The sequence below is a fragment of the Hydra viridissima genome, unplaced genomic scaffold (genome assembly GCF_058129835.1).
Source record: "Hydra viridissima isolate aposymbiotic clone 2 unplaced genomic scaffold, HvirCarnegie_v1 scaffold_4, whole genome shotgun sequence".
In the NCBI taxonomy this organism is placed as follows: Eukaryota; Metazoa; Cnidaria; class Hydrozoa; order Anthoathecata; family Hydridae; genus Hydra; species Hydra viridissima.
The window spans coordinates 5,936,777-5,962,564 of NW_028324303.1; the positions used below are offsets into that span (position 1 = coordinate 5,936,777).

A 25,788-nucleotide genomic window follows, 5' to 3' on the forward strand; every position below is an offset into this window, starting at 1 on the left:
ATACTACATTTATACTATAATGATGAGCAGTTTCATTAACTTAAAAATTATTCATGTTTTATCTAATAATTTCAAGTTTGCTAAGCATGCTTGAGAACCCACTAATTGCTGCTACTTAAAAAAAAAGTATTTTTAAGCGCGGACGGAATAAATCTGCTGTATTCATAAATGTAAGAATGTATTGCGGTTTCGTTTTATTCAAATGGAAATGCATAGCCACGTTGTTCATACGTAAAATACAAATATAAAAAACATATAACAACTTGTTAAAAAATTTCTGTTAAATTATGAAAACCAACGTTTAAAGTTGATTACAGTTGGTGTGGATCTGACCCTACTCATTTTCACATTACTTGAGGTGCCCGTTAAATTTTTAACGCGAAATTGATATTATGAAATGGAATTTCCCGGGTATATTCCTTCTAATAAATTCATATGCTTTCATGGAGTTCTAAAAGATCTTGTTCAGTTTTTAGAAAAAACGTTTGGTTTATTTGACGTGTAGAAATACTTGTTTGAAAACTAGGACCACCCTAATATATTATTTCAAGGGTATGAATAACCTATTGAAAAGACACAAACATAACATCCACATAGACACAGGCAACAACTAAAGATGGCAGATAAAAAGCATTATGTTTATTTGATTTTTGGTAAAGAAAAAATGACATATCTAATGCACACATTATTAAAATCTTTTGGCAGTGATTATAAAGTGTTGGTTCTGCATTGCAACCATATGGCTAATGAAAGTAAGTTAGTTAGAATGTACAGTAAAAAAAGGTTAGACAAATGTTGATTTAATTGCTGTATAATCTCACAATAGGATACCTATATTGCTAATTAATCTCAACAGGCTTTACAGTTTAATATCTGTAAATATATATATTCAATTTCTTAAATAATATTACTGAATTATTTCTATGGTAAATGCTCCATAAATTTAGTTTATTGATATAAAAATATTTATTTAAATAAATTTGATTTCAGTCTTAAAAATTTCATTAAACTTGGTTAAATTATATTTACAAACTATTAATACTTTTCATAAATTTGAAATTCTCCTTGCTAAATGATAGATTTTCCTTGCTAAATAATAGATTTTCCTTGCTAAATGATAAATTCTCCTTGCTAAATGATTTTTGTGATTTTGAGAGCTCATTCATAAAAACCTGATTTCAAAATGCTAAAAACCAAAATATAAATTAAAATAGATATACATGAAGTCAGGCTAAATTCTTTTAAAAAAAGTTATGCAACTTTTTTTAAAAATGAAGAAAAAACTGTATTTGTCTGAGATGATCCATGTGGGACCTTGTAAAAACTTGGTCAGTTTGATATGGAGTGGCCCTATTTTATTGTTGTATATTCAAAAGATATTTTCATGATGCCAAATTTCTTCTAACACCATATTTTTGTTTGAATCCAGCAGGATATCTAAATAAAACTTTGAAAATCTTCTTTAAGTTTGGAAATTTTTTTTTATTTTTAAATATTTTTAACAAGGTTTACTTAAAACTCTTCTAAACCCTCAAATCTTTGTAATATACATACATATATATATATATATATATATATATATATATATATATATATATATATATATATATATATATATATATATATTTTTTTTTTTTCCAGCGTTTATTTTTTTATTCCAGCTGGTTATATAATTTTGTGTAAGCATTTTAGGCAAAAAATCTTTATACAAATTTATTGAAGTTTTTTTTTTACAAGTTTTAAAGGTAGATACAAAAAATATGTACTTACACATTGATAAATGTAATTTAGACCATCAGTATAATTTACATGTGTGTATAATTTGTTCAGTTTATGCATATTTATAATTCCTATAAACATAATGTTAAAGTTGATTTTAAAATAAGAAAACGCTCAAATATAAGTTTTAAGTAGTTAAATATTTTTGCGATTTACAATAATTTTGGTCAACTTGAAAAAATAAGTATCAAGCAGGTAATTATGATAAATGTGATGCTATTCAACAGCAGTGCTAGAACTATCATCATGTACCCTAATTCCAAAAAGTAACAAATTTTGTCTAAAAAAAGCTTGCCAAGTCCATCAAAAATCATAATTTATTAAATTTTAAGTAAAATGTGTATTTTCTGTATAATTTTAATCTAACTTTCTGGATTAAAATATTTGTATTGATTTTAAAACTATAACAAAATAAAAATGTGCAAATACATTCAAAATATTGAGGAAAGTTGATAAGAAACAGATGATTTATGAATATAATTGTGGATAATTCTCTTGGATAGTATAAAATGAAACATAGTTAATGGTGAGGTATAGAAATACAAGCTTGATGCAAAAGTAGCAGTTAAAAAACAAACAAATCAAAACAAATAAATAAAAGTTTTGCTTAAATTTTTATTTCTTTTTTCAATAGAGCTGTAAGAAATTTTTTTGTAATTTAACTGTTATATATGAATAAATATATAGTAGAAGTTGCACAACTCATGAATTTTATACTGCAATAATACTTCAGCTCAATTAAGACTTTTTTTGTTAGTTTATATCAAGTATTCATTCAAACATGGCTTCTTTCTTCAAATCAATGAACCATCAATGACTGCAATACAGTTTGGAAGTTGTGCAATTTTGAAGAATTGGTCAATTAATTTGTCTAATGCTGTTTCTTCAGTTGGAAAGATAATCCATCTATTCTTACTATCACAAACAGTCTCCACAAATAGCTTCACACAATGACCAACAGAAGCTATACTACCACCAAATGATTTGGCTAAACTTCTTCAGTCATTTCCACATACCAAGTACTTCAGTCCTATTAAAATCAAAATATGTGACAAAGAATGATTTCTGAAAGTAGATCTTTTGAGAAAAACTTGGTATTCTTGGATCAAAAGTTCTATCTGTTGTTGAGGAAATTGGTGCAACTCAATTCAAAATGGCGTAGGTTTTCCAATTGATTGTATCGATCTTGGAAAAGTTTCTGCTGACAAAGCAATCTGTCATTGACGGTTGCCATCAGTTCAACAAATTTAACCAAAGCTACATGCACCATAAGGAAATAAAAATTTTATGCTGCAACAGATGAGTAATAAACCCGATTTTAGAATAACAGCTGCTTGCTTGATGTTGTTGATTTAATAAGGAAATCCCATAATAATTGCCACATTTTCTAATTTTGTCAAAAATCTTTACTGTTTATGAGACAATTTGTTTAACCACATTGTTATTTTAGTTTAACAATGTGGTTAATCTCTAATGGTATGGATAATACTATGTGATTTTATGAGACAAAAATAGTTTATCCATATGCAAATTTGCATAGCAATGTTGTTAAAATAGCCATATTACTTTTATGAGATACCCTGCTTACCTTTAATCTTGTTACTGTTTCTAAGACTTTAATTTCTCCCAAGGTGTCATTTTTAAATAATAAGTCATTATAGCAATAAAACTAATCCAACATTATACTAAAAAAAACTCCTGAATAACATTTTGAAAATTGGATTATGTTAACCTAGAACAATTCAAGCAATGGGGAGTATTTTTGAAAGAGATATGTTTAATACTAAACTTAATATTTGTTTTAACATTTTCTGGTAAATTTTGGGTCTATGGTAATTTTTATTTATTTGTAAATTTCAAAACATAATGTTAACAAATATCTCCATTTTTTAGGGGTTACAAAATCTGGTTCTTTTCTTTTTCAGCATTGGATACTCTTTACATTTATGAGAGACTTACCTGTCCTGATGTTAAATGCACTATGTTAAATCACAAGTTAGATGAATTTCATAATGCTTCTGGGCCTATGGACACCCACTATGATATTATTATCTTCAGTGTTTGTTTAAATGATAGTTGCCTTCTTGATTTAAAATCTTTTTGTTCATCACCTACATATAATTTACCAATCTACGTCTTTACAGAGGTTTGTGAGAAGCTTTGGACTCTAACATGTTTAGAAGATATTTTTCCACTTGATGTATGGGGATTTTGGACCAATTGCATAATAAGCAATTATTTGGGTTCTCCAGTAAAAGTTGTCACAAGAAATATCTGTAAATGTGATAATTTTTATGAAGTAGTTACAACCTCTACGGTTTGTTCTTCAGTTTCACTTAGATTAGAGAATAGACTTTTGGAATGTTTGTATAGTGAAAATGAAAGCTTGAGAAATGACTTGGCTGTACTTACCAACACTGGTAACAGCATTAGAAATGCATGTGCACACTATCATTTTGATTTAAGTTGTGATACAATATCTTTAGCAGAAATTAAAAGATTACCATGTAAAGGCTTAACTGAAACCTCTGACATGCCACCTAATATTTGTGAGAAGACTTCAAGAGAAAAAGAAGCCTTAAACTTTGAAGTAATTTTATCAGACAGGGTAGAAAGAGCTGGTAAAGGACACAGCATATTGGCTGACAAAGTACAAAAAACAGGTCAAACTGACTATTTATTAAATGAAAAGGCAGAAGTAACAGTTGAGTTTGATAGTTTGGCAATCTCTTCATTATTTGTAGAGTATGATAAAGTTTTTGTGTTTTGGAAATATATTGCGCAAATGCTTTTTGAGAATGTATGCAAGCTTGATAAACAAAAAAAAAGAAATGGCTATAATTCCACAGAAAGGTTTGTGTTTGTTACAGAAACACACAAAGAAGCCATTATGCTGTACAAAATCATTCTAAGTTTTTTTGAAAGATTTCAGTTTTGTTTTGACATAGTTTTAATCTCCTGTTTATTGCAATCAAAAGTAAACTGCGAGTCAAAGTCTCTTGTTGCCATAGTTACATTTAAAGAAGTTTTTTTAAACATTTCTCCATTTGAATGCAAACATTTGATATTGTATTATCCAGTAAACTGTTACATAGAATGGATTCAACTTAAGCAGAAAGCCATAGAAGCTGAACAAGTTTCTCTGTTGTCTAGTGGCAATCAAAAGTTAGAGGTATTTATATGTTTTATACTCATTTTGTATACTGAGTGTCTTACAAGTGGTCCAATTTTTCTATTTGTTTCTCATAGTTGTTGAGTTTTTTGTAACCAGTCCAATCAAAATATTGGTTTGGAATCCTTGCATAACAATTGAAACATTAAGACAAAAACTATAAAAACAGAGATCAATCAAAAGTTTAGAGAACATTTTTGTTAAAATAAAAATTCATTAAAACTTATTTAATTGCTTTAAAAAAATTTTTTTATTTTTGTTGTCTTTGATATTTTCAGTTTGTTTTACATTTCTTTCATATTTTCTTTTTTTTTTCTCAATACAATTCTCAGTATTTAATTTTAGTTATATGAAAAAATTGATGATTTGCTCATAAGCAAGATGGATAACATTGCTACAAATAAGCAGTAAGTAAACAGTCAACTTAACAAATTTTTAAGATAAAAGCTTAAAATCTAATTAAAACTTAACAGTTTAAATTACCCAAGTTTTTCTAATTATGTTTTTTTTGGTAAAACTCCAATAACTAAACAATTTTGCTATTCTATGTTTTTAACTTGATTTTCCTATTAATTTTTTATTAAAAAATATTTTCAAAAATATTAGATTATATAATTTTATTTTAAAATGTTAAGTAAATTTGTCTGTCATATAGGAAGGTCCATTAAATGTATACAAGTTCATTTTTTGAAATTTTTTATTATGAATGTTTTAGTCTGAAGAAGTCAAATATCAAGTGTGATGTTGAGATTCTCCCTGAAAAAGTACTTCAAACAATGACTAAAAGTGATTTTGAGGTAAATTTTGGTGGACTCAGTTTAGTTGTGTAATATATAGCTGGTTTGAGATCTGCTTGAATAAAGTAGTTGAAAAAAAAAAAATTTTAATTAGCAAAGTTAGCAAAAGTTCAGTTTTTTAATTTGGAAATTTTTAAAAATTTAACTTTAAAACTTTTTTATACTTTTTAAAAAATGCATTAAAATTCTTTATAAATGCTTTTTTAAATGTTATAGTTTAAAAAGAGTTAAAAATGTTTAAGACCAATTTTCAGAAATAATTTTAATTTCAGAAAATAAGTCTTGTGTCTACATGGCACTAACTTTTCACTATCATAATTGTAACTGCTCACAACAACTAATGATTTTGACTTTGGGATAAAAAGAATTACTTACTGCTAAGTCATTTGCAGAAAGTGGATGATATATCAAGGGTTGTTTTTTTAGACAAATTTGTATAAAGCAGGTTTAGATTTTTTTATGAAACAAGAGTTTTTTTAAAAAAAAATGATTCTTTCTCCTCACAATGTTGAGCACTAGAACTAAGAAGTATGTGGTAACTCTAGGAACTAATTAGTACAATAAAATAAAGCAGAATGTGAATTTAAATTAGTATATAGAATCTTTGAGGTTCTGCTTAAAGGAAAATTGTGACTTTGTTATGATTGCTGTACTGAATTTAATGATTTCTGTAATAAATTAAACACATTTTTTTCTTTTATTGTTATTTTTTTATTAGGTATGCAATCAAGAAAATCTAAATATAGGTGATAAGCAACATATTTATGTATACTCTATTTGTTTTTCTGAATCATCAACAGTCGAATCATCGTCTTTAATTGGACTGTGTGTCAAATCACCATTACCTTTTGTGAGTAGTAAAGCCTATTGCTGAATGATTTGTTATAAAATGTTTGAATTGTGAAGCATTTTCTAATTCTCTTTTAGATTTCTCCAATTGTTCTTTTTGACAACTATCAATCAGTTAGAGTGCAAGTGAAACATAGTTTTGAGTGCAACATGAAAAAAAGCGAAATGAGTTTAATTCAAAATTTCATGTTTCTTGTGTATTGTGATGTTTTAAAGATCACTAAGATGGAGATAGGATGTGACTATTACATATGTGTTTTATTAAAGACAGAAAATGGTGTATTTGAAATTGACTTTAACAAAATGCAACAAACAATCGAAGCTTATAATAATCTATCTGAATTAAAAGCAAGTATTTTAAGCAATAGAACACTTGATAAAAAGGATGTTTTTTTTAACGATATTGAAGATGAAAATCTGAAAATAAAGGAACTATACAATAAATTCCATGATACTCTTTTTGTGCAAAGCCATCTCCCATTAAATTCTTTGTTCCATTTGGCAAGTCATACTAATTGTAAAAAAGTTGTTCTAGCTTCGGATCCTTTTCCTGATCCTACAAAAGCAGTCACTTACAAAGAATATTTTTATAAAAGGTATAACTTTTTCATTGAAGAAAATGAGCCCATGATACCTTTGAACTACTACAAACCAAACTTTAATGCCCTGAGAAGTAAGAATTACAAAAAAAGCACAAAAAAACGAACCATTATATATTTGCCTTTTTCATTGCTAATTCCAGTGCAGTACCTCAGTTTCAGTTTGTTGCAATACTTTTGTCTTATGCTATCGGTTATATATAGCATCAAGTTAAATGTGAATATTTTTTGCATTCAAAAGTCAATCAATGTTTTCTCAAAAAAGCAATGCTTCTCTTACCAACCTTCAACTCAAATCGAGAAAAGCATGCACAATAATATGCTGAATACCACTTACAGTACCACTTCTAACTCTGCATTAAACAGGAGTATTTTAAATAGCAATGATGTCAGTTGTGAAAATCACATGCAAGACTTTTTGATAAAGCACAGACTTTTTTTACAGTCATTAACTGCTGCAAATACTACTCTAGATGTTAACAATGAAGTGCTGGAGTTTTTAGGGGATTCAGTGATAAAGTACATTGTGAGCATGGAGTTGTATTTAGCATTTCCCAACGTAAAAACAGCCGTATTAGTTCATTATAGAAATACGATTCTGTCAAATAAATATCTGTCTGAACTGGCCACTTCCAGGCATATTGATGAGCTAATAATGCATGAAGTATTCGAGCCTGCAAGTGTATTTTCGATGAAGACTCAAAAGGCAAACAAATGCGATTTGAAAAACATGAAAGAAAAACTATTTGCTGATGCTGTTGAAGCTTTTATTGGTGCTTGTTTTTTAAATGTATCTGAAGATTTACTTTACGAAGTTTTTAATTATTTTGGTATTAGCATCACCGAGCTGCCGGCGTTACAAAGAAACGGTTATCCCAGAATTAATTTTTCACTAGAATGTGAGTTGTTAAAAAATAAAATTCAAACATTAAAATCACTGGAATTAAAATTGGGGTATAAATTTAAGGACCCGATGCTCTATTTCAATGCATGTTTGCACCATTCTTATCCAGATGAATTTCAATTGTATGTAAACAAGAATGAATTTAACATTGACGCTGCCATCAGCATCGGTAGCAACGAGAGATTGGAATTAATTGGTGACGCCATACTTGACGTATTAGTGACAAGAGAATTATTTCGCAGAAACGAGGAGTCGAACACTTACAAAAGTGGAAATCTTAGTCTTATCCGCTCTGCAATAGTCAACACTTACACGTTCTCAGTGTTTGCCACTGACATAGAGTTACATAAGCACATGATTTTCAACTCCCATGTGCTATCGCGAAAGATAGTCGAGTGGTTGGATGTATACGAAGAGAAGCGAAAGAAAGGGGCTGTTCATAATGAAGTATTTATTTTGTTGTTTTTGTTTATGTATTAATAGTCGACACGGGAATTGAATGCCCAGCATTGTATTTACCGATCTATCAACAGTAACACATGGTTGATATTTACATAAGAAAAAGTGCAGACTTTTTCTCAATGAGCGAAAACAACTCTTTTAGGAAACATTTAACGCTTTTGTGGTTTTCCACAAAAATCGTTTTATAGAAGTACCCAAAGAATTGGCGAACATCTACGAAGCTATTGTTGGTGCGGTTTACTTAGATAATGATGGAAACTTGGAAGAAGTTTGGCGGGTGTTCTTTCCAATTATGAAGAGCGTAATAGGTAGATTCTTGAAAATTAAAACGAAATTTACAGTTTCCAATAAGACATATTAAGAAAAATGTGTAGAACTGTTTTCCCCGGGGTTTTTTGTAGAATCTTCAGATTTTAGACTAAAGCAATAGTAAAAATACAACTTTGTAAAATGGAATTGATAAACTCCCTTTATAAAGGTTTTTAAGAACCATAAAATTTTTTAAAGTATTGTTTGAATTTTAAATTATAAGTTTCTTTTTAGATTTGGTTTATAATAAGGCTCCTCATTCGGTGTTACAGTTTATTTCTGAAGCACACCCTGGTGTTTCATTTGTGTAAGTGCTTTTGTTCTATATCTATCTTCATGCTGAAAATTAAAAAAAAATTAAGAATCTCAATACGTGTGTTTAAGATCACGAATTATCGTAATTTTAGAAGCATGCATTCTTAGTTCTTTTATAGTTTTTTTCTATTTAATCTCACAGTTGAGCTGTGCAAAGTTCTTAAGCTGTTTGAAATATTTGTAGCATCAATTAATTTGACAAATGAAAAATGGGTTTATTTTTAGAAAGCTCCCTCCTCACGTAAACGATGAATTCACCTGGATTATGACTTCTAACGGTGACAAGCTTTTTGTCACCGCTAAATCATCTAGAATTGCTAAAGCGATTCTGGCCGAAAAAACTTTTCGTAAATTGCAACATCTGTGAATGTCTCTTTACTTTTCAACCACATAATTTCAACGTGAAATATTAAAAGTTGTGATTTAATGTCTAATCTATTTTAAAGCCATATTATTTTTTTTTCAACATCCATGAATTATTTTACACATTTATCACTTGATCTTCACAACTTGCGTTACAATAGGCGAAATTTTTTTTTGGAAATTTACTGATAACAGAATTTTATTTCCTAAGACGTATGAGTCCAATAAACGGTAATATTTTGCTGCAGAAATAAAATACTTTGAGGTCTTTCGCAGACCGACTTTGTTGAGCGCACAACGAAATCAAAGTAAATTGGGGTTTACCGTAATGGATTCACGTACGAAAAGTATTATAAAACGAAGAATAGCCTCCGATAGTACAGCACCAACAAATTCTTCTGAGATAATTAAGAAGCTTAGCCAAGTCTCACAAAGTACTTAATGCAAAAAGTGTTATGAAATAAAATCTAATTTTTGTGCATGGGTTTTAAATCCCAGTTACTTGTTCCAATATAATTATACTATACTTAATATAATTATTTCAAATGCCTCGGTTCAAATACAAGAAAAAAAAAAAAAAAAAATTAATGTATTATGACACATGATCGTAAATTATAAAATTTAACAGTAAAAAAAAAAAATAAATAAAGTTGAATCAAACAAAACCATATAGGAGTATTCCATTTATTTCCTATTTTTCGTCGACTTACGGTAAAGCCCATATTGAATAACTAAATTCGCCATAAAAGGCCGATCAAGGAAACTAGCAAACAAGAAAAAAGAGTTCGTCTGACAATGACACCATTAAAAACTCAAACAGAAATTCGTAAGCTTTATTTTTAAAAAAAAATGTTTGGAAAATAAACTATTTTTTTAAAAACAGTAATCTAATCAATTGTTTTCTCTCCTAATCGGATGGAGAAATAAAAAAAAACGTCGAGAATTAACTTTCTTCGTCTTAAAAACTCAAAAAACTTTGCAAATAAATATTGAACTTTAGATCTTAATTTCGTACAAAACTCAACAACAAAAAAGTTCAAATGGCCGAGGACTGGACAGATTTAAATAGGAAAATAAAATTATACAAGAATTTTTTGATATAAAATAGTAAAAATTTAGTTCCGCTTCCTTCGTCAAATTCTGTTTACAATTTATTCACTAATTATTCGATTGAAGATCATACACGTGTTCCAATGTCACTCACGACCTAAACACAAAAACGCAGTTTACAAGAAACTTCGCATTTTTGTGTAACTAATAAATAAAAAATACCACTAAATTAAAACGTGTCTCCGACGCAATAAAATGACCCTCTGTTTTGTTCATTGTTCCCAAGACTTGTAACTGGTAATTATTGCTGTTAGCATAATAAAAATAAAGTGCTGAGGACGGTAGGTCGAGTTTAAAAAGACTCATTGAATATAAAAGACGTTGAAAAGTTGATGCATTTGTTAGATCCAAAAATTAAGAACAAAATAATTAAAATCAAAAGAAAATACATAGGGTGCACTCTTTTTATTGAAACATCATAAAATTGAATTGTAAGGTTGGATCTATTATTGGTTTTTTAATTTAGACCGCGTATACTTGGGACATATAGTCATTAACTCACATTTTTCATTGCGTCCGCAATTTGTTTCTCTACCTGTTTTCCTTGAATGGCTTCTAATTCCTAAACAAAAAATACATTAATAAAGCTAAAAGGCAAATGAGAACTTTGAACTTCGAAAAAAAAAGAAAAGATGAAAGAGTATTTAAATGAAATGTGTTTATTTAGTGTTAAAAATGAGATTACCTTAATTCTTGCCTCAGCAGCTTTTAACTTTGATTCAACATTGAGCAACTACAGAGTTATTACATACAAAAAAAAAAGAGTAGAAGTAATTCGAGAAGAATACCGACCATTAAAAAAAAGATTTCCTTCTTTAAAGACTCATATGCGTAAAAATTAAAAAAGATAATAACTAGCACTTACTTTGTCTCTGTCTGATTGTTCACCTTGAAAAGATCTCTCTAAATCTTCAAGCTTCAAACTTAACTCGAGTTTCGATTTTTTCTCAGATTGAAGTTCAACTGCCAAATTATCTACTTGCTTATGCAAATCCTAATAAAAATTAAAAGCAGTTTAAAACTTGTCTCAAAAAAACTTTTCAAAATTCTCCCTTTGCTTATTTAACAAAATAACCATACTTAAAACTGTAATATAAATATATAACTAATGCATGTCACATTCACAATACAAATAGGAGTAATGTAGTAAATACACAATAAAAAAACAATTTTACTGGTACTACAATTTTGCATTTTTAAAGTTGTTGTGGCTTGCAGTATTGAAACTAAAAGCATTAAATTTTATTGGGTCCATTGATACCCATGTTTTAAATACTTTTAGATTTCATTACTTACTAAGCGCTAAAATAACTTAAATCTAATAACATTTTTTTAGATTTCATTTTATTTTTCATACAAATGTTATCACAAAATTATGTTGTAATCTTCAAATAATCAATTATAATCTGGAAAATATGATTAAATTCTACTTAAGTTTTTTAAGCCCTTGGCAATTTCTAATTCAGTTGCAAAGTATTTAAAATGCAAATATCAATACATGGCATAAAGCTATAAGTTTTTAACATCACAGGATGCTGTCACATTAATAATAATTTATTTACCTCAGCATCAGCTGGTTCCATATCAACAATAACTTGATCACGTGCCTCTTGCAAATCCTCCTTTAAATTTTGAATCTCTAGGTAAAGTTTCTGCGCAGACAAAAAAAATAAAAGAAAATTAAAATAGAATTTAGTATTTCAAATTAACAAAAACTTAAAGAAATGGTCCAACTTGTTAAAAGGTAAAAAAAAACAAAAAAACTAAGGAACAATTTTTGTTAACATATTTTATGCAAGTAATTTTTTTCTCATCTTTATTGAAGTAGGCAATTTATCAACTTTATATACAAAACTACATTTAATTACTATTTGTTATTTTGTGATAATTCCTTTTTTACAGTTAAAAAAGTTAAAAAATAAATATTTAAATTTATAATATCCAAGATTACAATCAATATTAAAAAAAAAACAAAAAAAAAAAACAAAAAAAAAAAAAAAAAAAAACTATTTTATAATAGAGTTTATTCAAATATTCATTTATTATTTATAAAATTAAATAGATAACTAATTGATATACTTTCAAAGTTCTGGATGTTGAGGAATTTGTTTCCATTACTTGAACATCTATTAAATTGTCATCAGGCACCCAACTCATGGCTATGTTTTTTAGAAACTGTGTACACACAAATTTTCTATGTTTTACAGAGTTCTATACAAATGGATCAAATAGCTGACAATTGATAAAGTACATGGTTTGTCCATTTAATTGCTTTTTCTTAGAATTGAATTATATGAAAGATATTAATCTGTTCAATCATTTCTTTCATATATTTATCACAGCTTATTAATGCACTTAGTTTTATTGTGTTATCTTATCTTTCTGTCAATATTGTGACTTTCTTGCATCTCTGTTGAATATGTTTGAAATTAAATCAAAATATGTTTTTGATTGCCAGGCTTATAAAAGAATATTTTTTTTCTTTGAAAAACAGATCTGCCCCTATTCATATTTAGACTTCCCAAGTTATCTGGAGTTATTTCCAGATAACTTGGAAAATCTAAATATGAATTGGGGCCAATAATATCCAGAAAAACCAGTTGTAACCAGTCATAGACTCAGTACTTGTACATTTAAAATATCTGTTTACCAAATACCCTCTTTTTACTGTTCCATACAGAAGATCACTTATTTTTAAAATCTGAGTTTTTTTCAGTTCTAACTACCTTATACTACTATGCCAAACCTATATAAAGTTGTTTCCTGCACAAAATGTGCCAAGAAGATATTATTTCATTTAATGTTAAAAGTTTATTTTCTTTATAATATTAAGAAAACTAAAAACAAATTCACTTACTCCAATTAATTCATCTTTCTCTTTGTCACCTTTTCCTTTGGATGAAGATGAACTTGTAAGTGTAAAAACTTGATCTTGAAGTTTCTTAAGTTCTACAGCATGCTGATCTTTCAAAGCCTTCTTAGTAGCCTCAAATGCAGAGACATCTTTTTCTTGCTGTGCATATTTCTCTTTAAGTGTTATGAATTCACGAATCAGTAAGTCACGCTCTGAAATTGTTTTTTTAAGTTTGCTGTTTAGTTCATCTAATTCAGAAGCATTTTCCTGAATAAAAAGTTTTTTGATATGTTTGTTGGAAGAAGTCACTGCAATGAAGAGTACAGAAAATATTAAAAATAGCCTCCTATAAACATCTTTTTTAATTGAGATTTTATCTATTTACTTTTCTTTATATTTAAAAGAAACAACAACAAAAAATCCAGGTCTTCAACTTTCTTCTTTACCCACAGCATGGGTCAAAAGAGTGTTTGATGACCAATTAAATACCATCCCATATTTAAATATCATACTTGATAATTGGATTTGATTGGCAAACAAATTTTTGAACCTAATTATAACTTATTACAAACCTTTAAAGCTTGGGTCTTTAGTTTTTCTTCTAACTGAAAAAAAAGTATAAAAATTCTTTATTTACCAAATTACAATTTTAGAACTTAAAGGAAGTTCAGTTGTCCAGAGTCAGTTAAAGTATTAGCTAATAAATTACAAATCAGCATGTAAACTACCTAAATTAATGATACTGTAAAGTTATGACACAATGATTTAAAAGTTAATAGTATTAACTAGTTTAAATAAATAGAACAATTTATTATATCATTTCATAAAACTTTGGAACAATGGAATTTAGGAAACCTTTCAGAACAATGGAAACCTTCAGAACAATGGAATTTAGGAAACCTTTCTGCTTCTTAAGACAAAACTGAAGCAAATAAGAGACAGAAGAACCCAACATTGAAGTACCTTAATGTTTAATTGAAGTAACAGAAGCAAGCTTAATTCAAATTTTGGAAGAAAACAATTTTTCTGCTTCAAGTAATTCAGAAAAAAACTGATGTTAATGACGATGAAAAACAAGAATTACAGGTAGGTACAAGATGAAGAAGGCATATTAAAGCTATATATTCTGCAGCTAAAAGAACTACTGCCTCTTGAAATTATTTCAGCTTTAGACAGAACTAAGATGTCATCTAGCAACAATTTTCAAGTTAAAGCCAGCTTTGGTATGAGCTGAGATCAGAACTTTTATCAACTGTCACTATCAGAAGAATGTAGTATACAAGATCTTGCTATTTTCTCTATGATTATTCATCTCAGAACCTGGATGACTGCACCACTTACAATTGAGGTAATGCTGAATGACATTTGTCTCATAGCTTTTAAGTATTCAAATGCATCCCTCTGCAGTAACAAGCAAGAAGATTGGATTTTACTTGTGGTACTTATCTGAGGAGCTTTTTAGTCTAGCCCTTTTTGATGCCAGATTAACACAAAAACCTAAGAAAACAATAGCTGCAATGAAAGAAGCTACTTCCAAACATTCTTCTAAGAGACCAAAACTAAAGTTTGATTTTGATGCAAGCAAGGACTGGAATAGATTTGTAATGACAGCTCTAAGAAACTATTCCAACTGCTGCAACTCCAAAAGCTACAAACTATTGAAGGTTTTTAAGGAAAAAAATAAAGGTTACATATATACAGGTTTACATTAAGTTTACATACAGATTTCAAAAAGGCTGGGAGTCCTCAGTGACAGAGCTGAGGCATCACCCACACTCTTTATCAGAATTTCAGCAAGAAAATAAGAAGAAAAACTTCCATTTTTGTCTCAAGTTGCTAGTGATCATTTCAATTCCCTGACTGCATTAAAAGCCATTATTAATAATTAAGCTAAGGTAACAATATAATATTGTATTGAACTTTTGAAATTGATAATCCTAGAAACTATTAGAATGAACATTACTTTTGTGTAGCTAAACATTATTCAGTAATAATAGTTTAAATTAACAATGTGGGAACCAAATATATATTTAATAAAGCATTTAAAGCTCAAGGGTAAATCCTTAACTATTAAGAAAATTTTAAATTATTGCACATAATTTTATTTATAAAATTAAAACACTTTGGAAGGTCTTCAGTTATTTCAAAAAATATCTGACATTTAAAAGATTATTTATTCATATCCAAGCTATAGCTTTTTAAAGGCTTCTAGTAAGAAAAGCTAAACCAATAAAAGTTAAACCAATATAAGTTAGCAAATTTTCTGTAAATTTTACAACAGCGCACCTGCTCAAAAATTTAAAAAAAAAAATATTGGTAAGGTATGATTAAAAAAAAGTACTTTTAGAAATTCAAATTTAAATGATTTAAAAATATGAAACAAACATCAGCAGGCCAATATTTTTCTGGAAAGTTTTTAAACTTTTGTATATAAACCACTTGCAAGAGTGTGTAAAAGCCTAAAAAAAAAAAAACAACATTTTTCTGAAAAGGTTTTTTTTATTCATTTTTTTCTATGACCTAGACAGAACAGCTTGGTATACTGGGCATAGAGAGGGGAATAGGATCAGTACAAATAAGAAGCCAAACAACTTTTTTAGAATTCTATAGAGGATTCATAGTACAGTGTTTGACACATGAAAAATATGTATCAACAGAAAAATCACAGAAGTAGATTGATCTCTTCTAATATTCAATATCACTTAAGACCATATTTCTTTATATACTCAAAACAATTTCTAAATTACTAATAAATGTCTAATTTTTAAAATCCTTTTTCATTTTTAAAAGAAAGAGAGTTAAGAAAATCTTTAAGTTTAAGTACCTCTAGTAGAGCAGTTGAGTTAGTTGAGTATTGAGCAGTTGATTGTTATCAGATTATCAACTGATTAACAAAACATAAATTATAAAAGCAAAGTTTTCTTTATCTAAACAGCCACTTCCCTTGAGACATAGTCGTAAGAGTAGAATTATATGGATTTATATATTATAGCTTTTTGATTTTATGTACAAGATTAAACTTAGTAGTCTAAAACAATTATTAGTTTATGAAACACTCAATATTAGTTTTTGCAATCTAACGGTTGTTAAATGAATCTATTATTTAATTATAACATGAACTAGCACTGCTTTTAGAACTTGTCATCAGCCTTATTTTTTCATAACTTTTTTCTAACACAATTAATACCTCATTCTCAGCTTTAACAGATGCTTCTAATTTTTTTGTGGTCTAAATTATTCAAAATATAGAAAATGATTTAAAATTAAAAAAAAAATTAAAGAAAAAAGAAATTAAAGAAAAAAGTATTTAAAGGAAAAAAACATTAAGACTTACAACTTCCAATTTTTCATGAAGATTTATAATTTCTTTCTTCTCAAGGTCTAATTGAGCAGTTATATCTTTAAGCTGAAGTTCAAGCTAAATTTGTAAAAAGCCATATTTAAGACTTTTTTTTTTAATGATAAAAAGTAGGCTGACATGAGAAAGAGTTAAAAAGTAACCATTTTCTCCAGAATGTTTTAATTAAACAAATTTTATTGCCAAATTAAAAAACATACATTTTTAGCAAGTTTTTTAGAAGTGAATTAAAGAATATAAAATTTGGCTTTCCATTTTAATTTGGGGCCAAAATTGTATCCAAGTTTGCGATTCTTAAACTTCTTAACAACATAATGATGTTAAAATACATGCTTCCACTTTTTAATTAGCAAAAGATTAAATGCAAACAAAATAAATGAACTAAAAAAAAAATTCATGCAGATCTTTTGCAAAGCTAAACAACTTAGGATTTTAAACAGTTTCAACAAAAAGTTTGAAATATTGACTAATGAAAGCTTTGTTTTCATTCTAAACTTTTAAAAACCTATGATTTTAACTTTTTTTTCTTTCATTTAATAGGGTTCACCAGTACATTATTTCAACACCATTTATACCAATTTTTTTAATGTAAAAGTTAAAAAGGTCAAAATAAAATGTCACAAAAATTGTAATCCTAAAAAGTAGAAACTTTCTTTAACCAAAAAAAAAGAGTTTTCTATAAGATCTACTTGTGATGTTTTATCATTTTCCTCTAATTTCTTTAACTTGGCTTGTATGTCACACAATTCAGCATCTTTTAAGTCAACTTTTCTTTGCCATTTGATAACTTCAGCATCTACATTTTCTTGTAAGTGACTTAGCATAGTCTCTGTTTCTGCTAAGACATTACGTAAATGAGCATTTTCTGATTTAGATTTTTGATAATCTTCAGTTGATATTTCCTAATAAACAAAAGTAAAATGTTTTCTGAAAAACAATAAGTAAATAAAATAGAAAGATTTATCATAAACAGAATGTATATCATTTCGTGAGCCTTTACATTCAGTAAAATACAAGTAAAGGTTGTAAAAATAATATTTTTTTTAGGCTAAAATATAAAGCAAATAGTTGTAAAACTGAATGCTTTTTAATATTAGCCATTAGTACTTAAAAAAAGTAAAGTATTTCCAAATATGTTGCCCTCCTAAGTTAATTCTCTCCTCCAAAAAACTTATTAAACTCTCCCCTTCCATCATTTTACAATAAATTATGTCCCCTTGCTTTTTTTCATGATTTTTTTATAATCTGCAACCAACAATAACTTTACATTTAAGTAAGCTTTACTATAATTTAAGTTGACATTATTTCTTCCCTTAGCATTAAAACAAACTATTTACAATAACATTAAGTATATAAGTTTTTTTTGAGTGATGCATGAAATTCAAAGGATATAACTGTTGGTGTTGCCACAATAGTAAAGCTTCTAAAGAATATTTCTTTAATTTAGAAACAAATTTTCAGAACTAATTTTGGGTTATTTAATGATTAAAATGTAACAACTTTTAATGCTACATCAAACTTAACACACAACATTTAAAGACTTTTTAAGCCCAAAGTATTCAAATTGTGTATATAAGTTTGAGTTTTAACCCTGGGGCATTCAACATGTAGTATTTTAAACAGTAAAATAATTAAAATTTTATTTTAAACTGGCATTTTATCTCTACCCCTTGCTCCTTATAGCATACTTCATATAATTTACTGCAAAAAAAAAAAAAAAAAAAATAGTGTTTTTAACACCAGTTTATAAGCTTATGATTCAGAAGATATTTTTTAACGTTTACCTTAGTTTTTAATTCAGATAATTGTTGAATAAGGTTGGCATTTTCTATCCTGACTTGTTTCAATTCATCTGTAATGTGCACATTATTAGATTGAGAGTCTTCAAGATAGCTCTGTTCAAATTTGGTAAAAAAATCATCAATATTGTCATCAAGAGAAGGAAGTTTAACTGTAGGGTGCAGTTTTTTTAAACCTTTAAACAAACTCTGTTCTATTTTCTTAATTTTCTTATGTGATTCTTCTTCCGATTTTCCAAGAGCATCCATAACTTTCCAATTTTTTTCACGTAACTCCTAAAAGTATTGAATTTTTAAATTTTAAAAGTTAAAAAAAAAAAAAAAAAAAAAAAACTTTTTTTTTTTTTTTAAAGATAACAGAGAAACTAAATTTTAATTACATTATTTTTAGCTTTTATTTCATCAATTATCTCTTCTTTTTTCTTATTAATTTCTTTTATTTCTTTTAACTCCTCTTCAAGTTTTGTCTTACTTTCATGGATAATTTTAGAGTCTTTGATCTCCTGCTCAAGTGCTATTATTCTATATTTGTGAAAAGAAAACTATTATAAGGAAAATGAAATTAAAAAAATATAAGGATAGAAATAAAAAGCAAAACATACAAAGAAAACAAGTTTATGATAAGGTAATGTAATACTAATTTAAAATCTAATTCCACGACATTTAAGTGTTCTAACTTTTTATTTAGATCTGTGACTTCATTTGTAGATGATGTTTGATTCTCAACAGCTGATGTTATTAGAAGCTGCATTTTTTCATGCACTGCAGTCAGTTCATCTTGGTATTTCTATAATATAACAGCATACAAAACTGTCTACAAAAAGTTTTAGGTTAAAGTCAAACAAAAATAACTACGGTAGTCTTTTAAAATACCTTTATTTCATTTGTTGTATCAATTGCAATATTTGATTCAGTCAGTTGTGACTCCATAAGTAATCTAGCTTTCTCTGCATCTGCTAACTTACTCTCCATCTCTGATAGTTTTAAATGGAGCTGATTAGCTTCATTCAGTTTACTTTCAGCCTCAGATAGTTTAGCATTAAGTTTATTTAGTTCTTCTATTTTTTTTTCTGATTCAGTAAGTTTTGTTTTCAGTTGATTGAGCTCAACTAATTTACTTTCAACTTTACTTTGAGTATCATCTGCTAGTTTACTTTCTAGTTCAACCACTTGTTGTTTTGCTTTTTCCAATTCTTTTAAATTAAATTCAGCTTCTGATAGTTTTAATTGATATTGGTCATTTTCCAAATGCTTTTCATGTTTCAACTTTTCTATACTTTTCGTAGCTTCATTAAGTTTTGCTTCAGTATCAGATAACTGTGAATGAAGTCTTTTCAATTCATCATCAGATGATGAGAATCTCTGTTGGATAACTTCTTTTTCTATAACAGATTTTTCACTAAGTTTTTTTAATTGATCTAATTCAAGAATCAAACTTCTATTATATGCTTCACTCTTTGACAGTTCATTGTTAGCTTCTTGAATGCGTTGAGTTAGAGACTTCTCGGTTTCTTTCTAGAATTCAAATCATTATTCAGATAAACAAAAACTAAAAACCTTGAAGAAATTACAAAATATTTATGCAGACTTTTACTTAGCTAATTAGGGTCATTTCCACACTTACCATAAATCAACACCTATCATAGGTTTTCAAAACTTAACAGAAATTTTGCAACAAGTTGTTATTTGTTTTTTATATTTGTATTTTACGTATGAACAACATGACCATGCATTTCCATTTGAATAAAACAAAACCACAATACATTCTTACATTTATGAATATAGTAGATTTATTATGCCCGCACTTAAAAATACTTTTTTTTTTTTTTTAAAGAAGCAGCAATTAGAGGGTTCTCAAGCAAGCTTAGCAAACTTGAAACTATTAGATAAAATATGAATAATTTTTAAATTAAACTGCTCATAATTATAGTATAAATGTATTTTGGAATGTACAGCAAGTATGAACTGAAAATATGAGATGCCATACTTATCATATGTCCAAATGAATAATCCATTTATGCCTTTTAACCAAAAAATAAAAACGAATATTGTATATACAATGGCATGACAAAAAAATAAAACGAAAACTGGTAGCTGAAAACAAAGACTTCATTATACAAATAGTCAGATATGCGATGCTATGATGCTGTTAAAAAAGGTATGATTGTGTATGCAGCAAGCAGGACATTTGGAAAATTTTTCTATCAAACTTAGAGAGCTTTGCTCTAAAAATGGAATAATTCTTGTTGCTTTGTTCCCAATGTAACACATATCTTGCAGTCACTTGATGCAGCTGTTTTTGGGCCAATCAAAGCCAAATGGAAATCCTTGAAAAGGTTTTAAGATGGCCAAAACAACCAGTCCAAATGTCGAAGCACAAAATAAAATGTTTACCTTCAGTGGTGACATCTGAACCATAGTAGTAAATTCAAAACAAAAACATTAAAAATGCACTATTCTTTTATTTGAAACTATGAGTATATTATAAATCAGACACAAAAACAGATTTCAAGATATACAATAAGTGTCAACACTATATAAGATAAGCGTGAAACACATATGATAAGACTAGAAAACTGAGTTTCAAAAGTTTGATCAAAATTAGTACATGAACGATTTAAGTTTCAGGGTGAGAATAATTTTAATCAAACCCTTAGTATATCATATTTGTGTTTGCAAAAGTTCATTTCTAATGCTTTTGTACATTTTTAACAATCTAATATATTATACTAACTTTTGGTAAACTCACGGTACAAGTAGAAATAACCTTACTCAAAATTTTTAAAAATTCATTCAAAATTTGAATGTTTAAATTTTTGGAAAATTCAGATTGTGAATGAATTTTTTCTGCTACAACATCTACAAACTCAGTATTGACAATTCAAACACTGAAAAAGAACACATCACAAGCATAAATTAAACTTAACTCAACAATAAAATAAAACTTAATAAAGTAAAACTTAAAAAAAAATACCATTGATAGCTGGGTTATTTTGATTTCACTTTCATAAAATACAATGCGATCGTGCATTGATTTTTGCTGCTGCTCATTTTGCTTTAACTGAATCAAGGTATTGTCAAGATCAGCACGACATTTCTTGTTGCTTTGCTGAAGTTGATTCAACTCATTCATCAATACTTTGTTATCTTCCGTACTTTAATATAAATAATAATAATAATAATAATAATAATAATAATAATAATAATAATAATAATAATAATAATAATAATAATAATAATAATAATAATAATAACAACAACAACAACAACAACAACAATAGCAACAACAAAAATAATAAAATAAAAAATTAGCAAACAATTCAACCAACTTATTTTACAATAATACCTTTTCAAAACTTATAAAAACTTACAGTTGCTGTGCTCGCAATGTAGCATTCTTTAAATGATTGTTTTCCTAATATTTTAAAATAACTGTCATTTATAATTGGCAAACAAACATTATCATATACTGTGAAGTAAGTATAAATACTGAAATTTTTTCAATAAAGAAAATCAAAAACCTCTTTCATTTGATGATAGTCACTCTGAGAAGTGTTGTCAATTAATTCTTGCATTTGTTTAATTTGCAACTGCATTCGTTGCATCTCAGAAACATATTTTTCTTCCATTTTCTTTCGAATAAGCTCATGTTCCATTAACTACATTAAATGTATAAAAAAATTTGAATGTTTTTAACTTTATGAAAAGTACTTTCCTTGAAATTAAAAAAAAAAACAAAAAAAAAAAAACAAAAGAATTTCTGAAAAACATTTCAAATGCAAATCTAAAAAAGAAGACCTGCTGTTTAAGCTTCTCATTTGCTTGATTTTGAATAATTTGTTTTTGTTGTTGCAATTCAATTCTAAAACAGAAATGTAACTTATATGGTTGTTTGATAATGCCTCTTTTTTTTTTTAAAAAAAAATTAATATCTCACAGAAAACTTTTTTTCAGAAAACTTACTTTAATTCTTTATTTTTCAAAACAGTTGATTGTGTTATTTTTCTTTCTAAAATCAACAATATTTCAAGTAACAGCATTCATTCCACAGATTATAGAAAAATAAAATAGCATTTGAATGCAGTTATGTAAAAAAATATTATAAAGTTCAGTTTTTGTATATTAATATTCATTAAATAATAAAAAAAAAAGACTTATAACAGTTTGAAATTTACACAAAATCCAGATAGAAACTTTTATATATATATATATATATATATACAGTGGCGTATCTAGGGTAGGGCAGGCAGGGCACATGCCATGGGCGCCAACCTAAAAGGGGCGCAAAAGAGGCTAAGCATAGAGCAAGAAATTACAGAAGAAATTGATTTTGACAGTGTTATTAAGAAATTTGCAGCAATTAAAGCTAGAAAAAAAAATTTTGTAACATATTTTACATAAACAAATTGTTTATACATAATGAATAATGAAGTTTTATTAAAAGTTTGTGTCATCATTTATTAAAAAGTTGTAGTTAAGCACTTTATGTGGGGGAGGAGGGGCGCAAGATCGGTGTTTGCCCAGGGTGCTATTTACCCTAGGTACACCACTGTATGTATATATATATATATTAAAAATTCCAGTGTTATTAGTTACACTAGAAGGTTTTCATTTTTTAATGAATATACTTATAGTTTTTAATTTATACTACCTTCTACCAGCTTCAACTCAATATCATTCAAATCCTTCTTTAATTGTTCCACTGGGTCAGCCTTTTGATTGGGCTAAATTTAAAAAAAAAATTATACCTGAATAACCCACAGAAAAATTAGTATAAAACCTTTAAATTGTAAAACCATTTAATGTTTTCTTATTAAAAATAATAATAATAATAATAATAATAATAATAATAATAATAATAATAATAATAATAATAATAATAATAATAATAAAATATACTCATGAATATTCAAATTAACTTCTTAACATCAATTTTGTATGCTTTAATTCTTTAAACAAGATAGTTTATTTCTAATTTGTTTGTAAGAATTTTTATAAATCTTATTTTTTCAATTATAAAACTTTCAGAAAATATTAAATTCAATAATAAAAGCTTCTGCTTTTAATGCTATCTTCAAAATTTCTTATTAAAAAAAAAAGAGAAATTAAATGGTTTAAAATACAAAATCATAACATAATCAGTAGATAATCATAACTAATTCTTGAAATTTGGGGAAAACTGTCAAATATTTTAGTTTTTAAATGTAAAAAAAATCATTATTAAAATTATATTATTTCCCATTCATTTCAATTTTTAAGTAAGATTTTGTTTTGTGTGAATGTCATTAGTACCTTTTTCCATTGCTCAAGCTCATTTTGTTTGGCTAGTAACATATCAATTACTTGTTGGACTTCTAAAGCATTAAGCTGGTATGCTTCAATGTCCTTAATGAGTTTATCAGAATTCATTTCAACACCTAAAAAAAAGTTTTTATGAAGCAAATAACAAGCATAAACACTTTTTCATAAAACAAAAAACATATATATTAAAAACTATAACTTGCAATTGAGCAATTTGAAAACTTCATATATTCAAAGGAATCAGATTAAATTTAACATTTGTAGTCATTTAGAGTTAACAATTTGATGCATATGTAAATAAAATGAAATCTAGCCCTAAATTTTAGCTACAATAAACTCAGTAAATTTAAATTATTCTAAGGTAAAATTGAACAAACCTTTCCAAGCATCATTACTTGAAGATTGTACAGTTTTTATTTTAGTTTTATTGGTTTTCTTTTTGTGGCCATTTTCAAAATCTTTTGACAAATTAACTTGGGGTATAGTTGTAGGAGAAATTTTACTCTCAGTAGAAACTTTTTCTATACCATTTGGTAATGATGGCAATGTAACAGATACTTTATTGGATTCAACCTCACATTCAGTATCTTGGATCAATGGATTTTGAACGACAACATCTTCTGAGACAACTTTTTTTACTATTAGTTTCTTCTCTTTTGAAAGTAAGGGTGAATGCTTTTTATCTTCTACTTGTTTTAAAGACTCTTGAACTTGTCTTGAAGGCTCATGAGCTTGTTTTGAAGGCTCTTGAACTGGTTTTGAAGGATCATGAGCTTGTTTTGAAGGGCCATGAGCTTGTTTTGAAGGGTCATGAGCTTGTTTTGAAAGGTCATGAACTTGTTTTGAAGGGTCATGAGCTTGTTTTGAAGGGTCATGAGCTTGTTTTGAAGGGTCATGAGCTTGTTTTGAAAGGTCATGAACTTGTTTTGAAGGCTCATGAGCTTGTTTTGAAGGCTCATGAGCTTGTTTTGAAGGCTCTTGAGCTTGTTTTGAAGGCTCTTGGGCTTGTTTTAAAGGCTGTTTAGAAATGTTAGTCTTTTTCTTAGAAGATTTTTGTTGTGGAGGTTCTTGTTCGACTGTTGTTATGGGAGCTGCAATTGATTCAGAACTTGGTTCATCGTCATCAACACCAGAATCAGCATCATGCTCTTCTCCCTCTTTTTTATTAGTTTTCTTGGATTTACGCTTACTCCATTTCTTATTTGATTTTCCTGACTTTACACCTTGTAGTGATTTTAGTAAAGCCTCTTGTTCCTTTTTCTGAGCTGCTACAACATCCTCGAAAGTTTCCTCTTTGTGTACAAACATAACTAAACCAACTAACGAAGCGATGGCGAGAACTATAACTCCAAAAATAGCTACAAACCCATTTGGCTCTACAGATAAAATTGACATTTTTTTCTTCTCTGCTGTCGAATAATTAAGGTAGAAGTTAATGATACGCGTTGGTTTAGGAGTCTATCCAGTTGTAGAGTTTATAGTTTCCTTCCAATCTCTATCACATTTACTTCATCGCTGATTGAGTGATGACAAATAAACTTAAAAGTCGCCTAGGATCTAAGTCGTCATTTTCACGTGGCGAAAATACAGAAAGACTTTTAGATATCGAGGTAAATTTTTTTTTTTGCTCTCTTACTCCTAACTCTCTCTCTCGTGGCTTAATTCTAAAATATGGACTGGATAACATTTTTCTTCTCAATCTCTGACTAAAGTAGGACGTCGGAGAACCCTACCTATACTTATATCCCAAATTAATTCTTTTTTAGCGGGTGATTCATACCTAATTATTTTATTAATTTATTAATATTACTATTTGT

The 25,788-nt window shown here is 27.7% G+C and overlaps 2 protein-coding genes across 4 annotated transcripts; one reads left to right on the forward strand and one right to left on the reverse strand.

Moving 5' to 3' along the window:
* Positions 1 to 160: 160 nt before the first annotated feature.
* On the forward strand, positions 161 to 9,608 carry LOC145182760 (uncharacterized). The gene is made up of 9 exons (XM_090084120.1): positions 161 to 752; positions 3,705 to 4,951; positions 5,297 to 5,358; positions 5,667 to 5,748; positions 6,467 to 6,598; positions 6,676 to 8,547; positions 8,705 to 8,870; positions 9,106 to 9,178; positions 9,412 to 9,608. The coding sequence occupies exons 1-9, from the start codon at positions 617 to 619 to the stop codon at positions 9,551 to 9,553; spliced, it is 3,912 nt and encodes a 1,303-aa protein (XP_089940246.1). The 5' UTR covers positions 161 to 616; the 3' UTR covers positions 9,554 to 9,608.
* A 512-nt stretch (positions 9,609 to 10,120) lies between these two features.
* LOC145183795 (uncharacterized) lies at positions 10,121 to 25,578 on the reverse strand. 3 transcript variants are annotated; one of them, XM_090084122.1, is made up of 22 exons: positions 24,349 to 25,578; positions 23,963 to 24,087; positions 23,322 to 23,394; positions 22,634 to 22,679; positions 22,469 to 22,532; positions 22,192 to 22,329; positions 22,042 to 22,085; positions 21,645 to 21,825; positions 19,544 to 20,185; positions 19,348 to 19,457; positions 19,051 to 19,192; positions 18,656 to 18,946; positions 17,561 to 17,773; positions 16,848 to 16,931; positions 16,701 to 16,742; positions 14,086 to 14,118; positions 13,517 to 13,780; positions 12,222 to 12,311; positions 11,525 to 11,653; positions 11,345 to 11,392; positions 11,195 to 11,221; positions 10,121 to 10,756 (listed from the first exon to the last, which is right to left on the reverse strand). In XM_090084122.1, the coding sequence occupies exons 1-22, from the start codon at positions 25,364 to 25,366 to the stop codon at positions 10,727 to 10,729; spliced, it is 3,834 nt and encodes a 1,277-aa protein (XP_089940248.1). In that variant the 5' UTR covers positions 25,367 to 25,578; the 3' UTR covers positions 10,121 to 10,726. The 3 variants fall into 3 exon arrangements, with proteins under 3 accessions (XP_089940248.1, XP_089940247.1, XP_089940250.1); XM_090084121.1 differs by having other exon boundaries at positions 11,162 to 11,221; XM_090084124.1 differs by lacking the exons at positions 11,195 to 11,221; positions 11,345 to 11,392.
* Between the last annotated feature and the right edge of the window lie 210 nt (positions 25,579 to 25,788).

What these genes read in the sequence shown, in the direction of transcription:
- LOC145182760 (XM_090084120.1), top strand. Translation starts at nt 617, where the DNA reads ATGGCAGATAAAAAGCATTATGTTTATTTGATTTTTGGTAAAGAAAAA. An exon ending in AACATTGCTACAAATAAGCA is followed by an intron (nt 5,359 to 5,666) that starts GTAAGTAAACAG and finishes TGAATGTTTTAG; the next exon opens with TCTGAAGAAGTCAAATATCA. An exon ending in AATTATGAAGAGCGTAATAG is followed by an intron (nt 8,871 to 9,105) that starts GTAGATTCTTGA and finishes GTTTCTTTTTAG; the next exon opens with ATTTGGTTTATAATAAGGCT.
- LOC145183795 (XM_090084121.1), bottom strand. Translation starts at nt 25,366, where the DNA reads ATGTCAATTTTATCTGTAGAGCCAAATGGGTTTGTAGCTATTTTTGGA. An exon ending in TTGAAAAATAAAGAATTAAA is followed by an intron (nt 22,533 to 22,633) that starts GTAAGTTTTCTG and finishes TTTCTGTTTTAG; the next exon opens with AATTGAATTGCAACAACAAA. An exon ending in AACAATCAGACAGAGACAAA is followed by an intron (nt 11,393 to 11,524) that starts GTAAGTGCTAGT and finishes ATAACTCTGTAG; the next exon opens with TTGCTCAATGTTGAATCAAA.